This window comes from Ranitomeya imitator, chromosome 3 (assembly GCF_032444005.1).
Source record: "Ranitomeya imitator isolate aRanImi1 chromosome 3, aRanImi1.pri, whole genome shotgun sequence".
NCBI lineage: Eukaryota > Metazoa > Chordata > Amphibia > Anura > Dendrobatidae > Ranitomeya > Ranitomeya imitator.
In genome coordinates, this window is record NC_091284.1 from 124199757 (window position 1) to 124207495 (window position 7739).

Below are 7739 nucleotides of genomic sequence, written 5' to 3' on the forward strand. Positions count from 1 at the left end.
CTTTACAGACATTACCATCGCTGTCCCCATTGGGGCTCACAATCTAGATCCCCTATCAGTATGTCTTTGGAGTGTGGGAGGAAGCCTGAGTACCAGGAATAAACCCACACAAACCCAGGGAGAACATACAAAGTACTTGCAGATGTCCTTGGTGGGATTTGAACCCAGTAGGTAGATAATTTCCAAGTTGTCTCTGCAGGCATTTAAAGAGTCCCTATCACCAGTATGTGGCTGGCCTTTGGACCTGTTGTGGATATCCCAGACTCCACTTTCGTTGTTTAGTGTGAAGGTACCTTTAAAGTGTGTGGTAGCGCTGGGATAGTGCAAAAAGCGAGATCTTGTGATAACATGAGATAACATGAGAGATATCACAGTGAGGGGGGCCACATAGGTGAGATCCCGCTTTCCATGCCAGAATCTTACAACCCGGAAGTTTGGACAAAACTTTTGCTACAAAGTCCTTTAGGGCTGATTAAGGACCCTCCTGACCACTTTTGCAAACAAGTGTCATTTAAAAAAAAAATTCACCAGTCTCGGATAGCTAGTCTACAATGACCTGAGCTAAGGAGACCATATGCAGACCAAGTCAAGCGGGGAACTGATACTATGGACAAGACCCTTTGCGGAAAATCATCAGGAAAAAGATCTGGAGCTTTACTGCCAGTAAGGTTATGTTAAAGGGAACCAGACAGCTAATATATGCTGCCCGATCCACGGACTGCATGATCTCAGCCACAAATGCTTACATTTGAAATGCTACGTTTAGAACAAAACATAGTTTTGTAGAATGTAAGCCCGCAAGGGGTAACCCCGTCTCATGTACAGCACCATGGAATTAATGGTGCTATATAAATAAAAATAATAAAAAATAATAATAAAAACCGATAAAAGACCAAGCTGCACAGTAGACTAGTTGGTCAGGCGGGTCCTTGGTGGCTTTCACAAACCTTGGAGTAATAGGTCTATCTATACACGCACATGCAGGGAGAGACCTGTCAGTTATTGGCAGCGGATGGGAAGAAGCTGCCAGGAATCCGCCTGTCCAACTAGTCTCTGAAATGCCACAGTGTTTCAGAGTTAAACATATTTGACTGGAAACATACAGCCAATGTCTGATACATGCTGCCCTGGATGGAGGACCATGTGTCAGCTGTCAGGTTCCCTTTAAATTCCTTTGCCGTGTATTCTGCCCTGGACAGAATCATTATATAAGGATTCCACCTTTCTGTGTGTCTGGATGCAATGAATTATTGTCTAGCATCCCATCTCGAGCTGGGGCATGCTGAGATGCCAGTATTTGATGGACAGTTCAGCTGCCCAATCAGATGCTGGAACATGTTGAGCTGTCAGTGTCTTTATTGACAGTTTAGCCATCCAATCAGAGTTTGGGTGTGCCTCCTGTTCAGGTAATTACCTGGCTATTTAGCCAGCTCTCTGCCCCAGACTAGTGCCAATTGTAGCTTCTTCTCACTGGTATATGTTTGCCTTGTTCCTCTGTGCACTGATCTTCTGCCAGGCCTTGGACCTCATTCTGACCATCCTTTTGCTTTGATCCTATGATTGATCTGCTGTCTTCCTGGCTATTGACCACTGGACCATGACCAGACTATTCTTTTTATCAGTCCTCTATATTTGAGGTACCCTCCTGGCTTCTGACCTCGGACCTTTTCATTACCCAGCCTCTCACCGTCACACATTATTTGTGGACTGTTACTTTCCTTCATCATGGGTTCCAACAAATCCATCAGTCATATTTTTGGGACGTTATGTCCATGATGACATTTAACTGTCTTAACATTTAACATTGTTATCTACTCCAAAGCCCTTTGATCGTCATGTCCTTGTTTGGTTCAATCACATGCTTATTTGCAGTTTCTGCACATCTGTTGACTCTGGGAGGGTCAATGCCCTGCATTATTTTGTTAAAAAACAGGAATGGGATTTTTTCATATCCTGAGTTATCCAACTGTGAAATGTAATTAATAATATAGAGAAAGGCAGAAAAAAAATCACAAATCACATTGTTTCATGTAAAATAACAGTAGCTCATTACGTAACTTATTCTTTTTCAAACAATTTTTTGACGTTCCAATGCATCCAGTATTAAAAAAGAAGTTCCAGGCAAATCGTATTGATAAAAAATAAAAAAAAACTATGGTTTACAATGTAACATGATTCATTGTCATTAGTGTTTGAGCTGAAAAAAATCTCTTTAAGTAGCAGAACTTAAAGGAGTTACCCCTCAAATATGTTTATATGTTTAGTAAAATAAAACACATAATTATACCCATGTTCAATATTGAGGAGATGCTGACCATGTACAATGACATCCTTCTCCTCTGACATGTCAAAAATGAGGAGACTGAGCAGAACACACATGCTTGGCCACCTCTTAAATACTTTGGGCTCATTCAGACATCAGTTTTTCACATGCTCGTTCTATCAGTGTTTTTCATGGATAGAACATGCACCTATGAGGCTGCCATCACACTAGCAGTGTTTGGTCAGTATTTTACATCAGTATTTGTAAGCCAAAACCAGGAGTGGAACAATTAGAGGAAAAGTATAATAGAAAACACGTCACCACTTCTGCATTTATCGCCCACTCCTGATTTTGGCTTACAAATACTAATGTAAAATACTGACCAAATACTGCTAGTGTGACGCCAGCCTAATGAAAAGAATCTTCTATAAGGCCGGGATCACACATGCGAGAAACACGTCCGTGTCTCGCATGTTAAATCCAAGCTCTGGCGCCGACACTCCAGAGCGGAGCGTGCGGCCGAATAGCAACACATGGAGCTGCACGCTCCGCTCTGGAGTGTCGGCGTCAGAGCTTGGATTTCACATGCGAGACACGGACGTGTTTCCCGCATGTGTGATCCCGGCCTAAAACTCAGACTGGTCTGATGGGTGTCACTGGTCTTCATCCGGCACCTCCCATCTTCTTATGATACCCGTCCTCCTGCTTGCTTCATGTGGATGACATGTCCCTTCGTCATCCACACAGTCTCCTCGGCACCGCACTCCTGCGCAGGCATACTTCTGTGCCCTGTCGAGGGCAGAGCAAAGTACTGCAGTGTGCATACGCCGGGGCTCTTTGACCTTTTCTGGCACCTGAGCACTGTAGTACTTTATTCTGCCCTCAACAGGGCAGAGAATGATGCCTGCGCAGGAGCAAGGTGCCGAGGAGACACATCATCCACACGAAGCAAGCAGGATGGCGGCATCGCAAGAAGAATGGAGGTGCCGGACCAAGACCAGCTACGCCCATCGGACTGGACAGCCTCGCAGGTAAGTATAATAAAAGTTATTTTTCTTCTTCTTGCAGGTTGGGTTGGGGGTAGATATACAGCATTATATAATGCTGTATATCAGCCCTGAAAGGTGATGGCCGTATCTCATATCGGCCAAATCTGGTGACAGGTTCCCTTTAAATACGGACAGCACACTGATGCCATCCCTGACACGGCCTTGCCTGCAGCACTGAGTTACGGTGGCCTCCAACTTACCCACACTCCTCGCTCTGGCAACGGACATGGTGGAGGAGTGGGTATCCTTCTTTCTAAAAACTGCTCCTTCAACCCTATCCAACCCCCACCCTCCCTTATCCTCCCTTCTTTCGAGGTTCACTCTGTCCGTATTTACGCTCCCTCCAATCTCCAAATGGCTGTCAAATACCGACCACCTGGCTCAGCCACTGCCTTCATCGACCAATTCTCCACCTGGCTCGTTCACTTTCTCTCTGCCGACACCCCCACCATCATCATGGGCGACTTTAATATCCCTACTGACACCCACCAGCCAGCAGCCTCCAAACTACTGTACCTTACTTCATCCTTTGGACTCACCCAGTGGTCCTCCACAGCCACCCACACAGACAGACATACGCTAGACCTCATCTTCACCCGTCTCTGTTCCTTATCTAATCTCACAACCTCTCCCTTCCCCCTATCTGACCACCATCTACTCACCTTCTCATCCTTGTCCTCCTCACCTGCCCCCCAGGTCCAGCCACTACCACATCCTCGCAGAAACCTTGCAAACCTAGACATTCACAGACTCTCAGACTCTCTCCTATCCCTGTCCTCCATATCGTCACTCCACGACACGGACAGCGCCACCGCTTTCTATAACTCCACCCTCACATCAGCCATAGACTCAGTCGCCCCTCTCATGCATGGTAGAGTGCGACAAACCAATAGGCAACCCTGGCATAACAATCTCACAAAAAAACTTCGACAAACATCCAGGGTCGCGGAGCGGCGTTGGAAGAAAACACGCCTGCCAGACGACTTCACTGCTTTCAAACAAGCTACACTTGACTTCAAATCAGCCCTCACCTCTGCTAAACAGACCTATTTCACCAACCTTGTAACTTCACTATCCTACAACCCAAAACAACTGTTCAGCACATTTAACTCTCTCCTCGCCCACCACTACCACCTCCAACTCCCTTCATCTCTTACAAGGACTTTGCCACCTACTTCAAAAACAAGATCGACCAAACAAGGCAAACCTTTACTTGTCCACCACCCCAACCACTCCATATACCAGACCTCTGCCCTTCCATAATAACCTCCCTCTCCAACATCACTGAAGGAGAGCTTACTCGCCTCTTTTCCAAATCACACCTCACCACCTGTGCACTTGACCCCATCCCTTCCCACCTGCTCCCCAACCTCACTAACACGCTCATTCCAGCTCTAACCAATATCTTCAACCTATTGCTCTCTTTCGGTACCTTCCCCTCTGCCTTCAAACATGCCACCATCACACCCATCCTCAAAAAAACTAACCTTGACCCAACTGCTATGCCCAGATATCGCCCCATATCACTGCTCCCGTTTTCTTCAAAACTCCTTGAGCAGCATGTCCATGCTCAACTTTCCTCCCACCTCTCATCTAACTCTCTTCTTGACAACCTCCAATCTGGCTTCCGCCCCCACCACTCCACCGAAACTGCCCTGACAAAAATTACTAATGACTTAGTCACAGCCAAAGCTAACAGACAGTTCTCCATCCTCCTCCTTCTTGACCTGTCCTCTGCTTTCGACACAGTTGATCACTGCCTACTGCTACAGATTCTCTCTTCCCTTGGCATCAAAGACCTTGCCCTATCCTGGATTGCCTCATACCTATCCAACTGCACATTTAGCGTTTCCCACTCCCACACTACCTCCTCATCCCGCCCTCTCTCTGTTGGAGTCCCTCAAGGCTCTGTCCTAGGGCCCCTACTATTTTCCATCTATACCCTTGGCCTAGGACAACTCATAAAGTCCCATGGCTTCCAGTACCACCTGTATGCGGACGACACTCAGATCTACCTCTCTGGCCCAGATGTCACCTCTCTGCTGTCCAGAATCCCGAAATGTCTGGTAGCCATATCCTCCTTCTTCACCTCTCGCTTCCTTAAACTCAATGTAGACAAAACCGAATTCATCATCTTTCCCCCACCTCACGTATCCCCCGTACCTGATCTATCTATTATGGTAAATGGCATCACGCTCTCACCCGCACCTGAAATCCACTGCCTCGGGGTAACTCTCGACTCTGCCCTGTCCTTCAAACCTCACTTCCAAGCTCTTGCCACCTCTTGTCGCCTCCAACTCAAAAATATTGCTAGAATCCGTTCCTTCCTCAGCCCACAATCTACCAAAACTCTTGTGCATGCTCTCATCATCTCCCGCCTCGATTACTGCAACACCCTCCTCTGTGGCCTCCCAGCTAACTCTCTTGCACCACTCCAGTCTGTCCTCAACTCTGCTGCCCAGCTAGTCCACCTCTCTCCTCACTACTCCCCTGCTTCTCCCCTCTGCATATCCCTCCACTGGCTCCCAATTCCCCAACAAATCCAGTTCAAACTACTAACACTGATCTACAAAGCCATTCACAACCTGTCCCCTCCCTATATCTCTGTACTAATCTCCCAATATCTTCCCTCACGTAATCTTCGATCCTCCCAAGACCTCCTACTCTCCTCCACACTTATTCGTTCCTCACACAACCGCCTCCAAGATTTCTCCCGAATATCCCCCATCCTCTGGAATTCCATGCCTCAACACGTCCGATTATCCACCACCCTTGGATCCTTCAGACGGAACCTGAAAACCCATCTCTTCAGGAAAGCCTACAGCCTACAATAACCAAGCCGCCGCCTCACCCCCGCCAGAGCCGCCACCTCAATGCCGCCAGAGCCGCCGCCGCCTCACCGCCGCCTCACTGCCGCCAGAGCCGCCGCCTCAGCCTCGCCGCTGCCTCGCCGCCGCCAGAGCCGCCGCCTCACCGCCGCCTCACCGCCGCCTCACCCCTACCTTCTGTCTCTTCCCCACTATCCCATAGACTGTAAGTCCGCAAGGACAGGGTCCTCTCCCCTCTGTACCAGTCTGTCACTATAAACCTGTTTACTGTAAACGATATCTATAACCCTGTATGTAACCCTTTCTCATGTACAGGGTTACATACAGGGTTTATATAAATAAATAATAATAATAATCCATATGCTGTACATGTTTTTCACTGACCCTTAGACTTGTATTGGTCCTTTAAGGGTATGTGCACACGTCAGGATTTCTTGCAGAAATTTTCCTGACAAAAACCGGACATTTCTGCCAGAAATCCGCATGCGTTTTTACCGCGATTTTGACGCGTCTTTGGTGCGTTTTTTCCCAAATGCATAGAATTGCAGGAAAAACGCAGAAAATCCGCAAAAATAATGAACATGCTCATTTTTTTACCGCGATGCGTTTTTTTTGCGGGAAAAAAACGCATCCATGTGCACAACACATGCAGAATGCATTCTAAATGATAGAATGCATAATGTACCGTATGCGTTTTTAATGAGTTTTTATGGCGTTTTTAGCGCGAAAAAACGCGAAAAAAACGCGAAAAAACCTGAACGTGTGCACATGGCCTTAATGTTGCTGGAAAAAGCAGACATGTGAATAGCACCATAGATTATAACGGGTATGTGTTGTGTCAGTGAAAAAAAAACGATACAGCATGCAAACATGCCTGAATGAGGCCTTAGAGATAGACAAAACCACATTTCTCTGTCCACTTACCTTCTGCAGCTTTGGCAAACCATGCTGCCCCCAAGAGCAGTAGAGCAGAGAGCAGTGGAGCTCTCATCACTGGACTCTCAGATACCAGCCTATGATGTGGTCTCTGACCTCTGGTTTTATCTGCCTCATTGTTTGCTATTTCATCACTCTTGTTTGCGCACATCAACAAATGAAAATATTTTTCTATACTCCCCCGCAGCCCCGCACCTCTGAATTCCTGGTATACAAAAATCCTTTCCCAGTGAAGATATTCATAGGTATTTTTAGCTTTTTAAGTTTAGTTTTGTGTTTTATGAAGATTATATACAAATGTAGATGTGCTTTGATTTAAATGTGTCAATTTTTTGTAAGGACTTTTATGTTAAAAAAGTTTATTTATAAATGTATAAGATTAAATGGTCTATTTTTTTATATTACTTTTTACCTAAGCCACTGGGGGCTGACATTGATCTGAGCAGTGCCGTCATATCATTGCAGCGCTCAGATGACAGCAATCAGTGGTGAGTGCTCATCAGGTCTATGCATCTGTGCTGCAACAGTGGTTTCATCCTGTGACATGTACACACCGCTGTCATGCCGGTAACTCGCACGCCTTCTCACGCCTACTCACTTCGTTCACCGCTCTGCTCCACTCAGTGTCAGGCCATCGAACTGAACTGCCTCTTGCAGCACTTC

General features: G+C 46.6%; 1 protein-coding gene across 1 annotated transcript in view; it reads right to left on the reverse strand.

Moving 5' to 3' along the window:
• Nucleotides 1-7192, reverse strand: part of VTN (vitronectin) — a 47546-nt gene extending 40354 nt beyond the window's left edge. Inside the window, exon 1 of the mRNA XM_069760060.1 lies at nucleotides 7065-7192. Coding sequence (XP_069616161.1) covers nucleotides 7065-7131 — 67 coding nt within the window. The 5' untranslated portion in view covers nucleotides 7132-7192. The remainder of the gene's footprint in view (nucleotides 1-7064) is intronic.
• Between the last annotated feature and the right edge of the window lie 547 nt (nucleotides 7193-7739).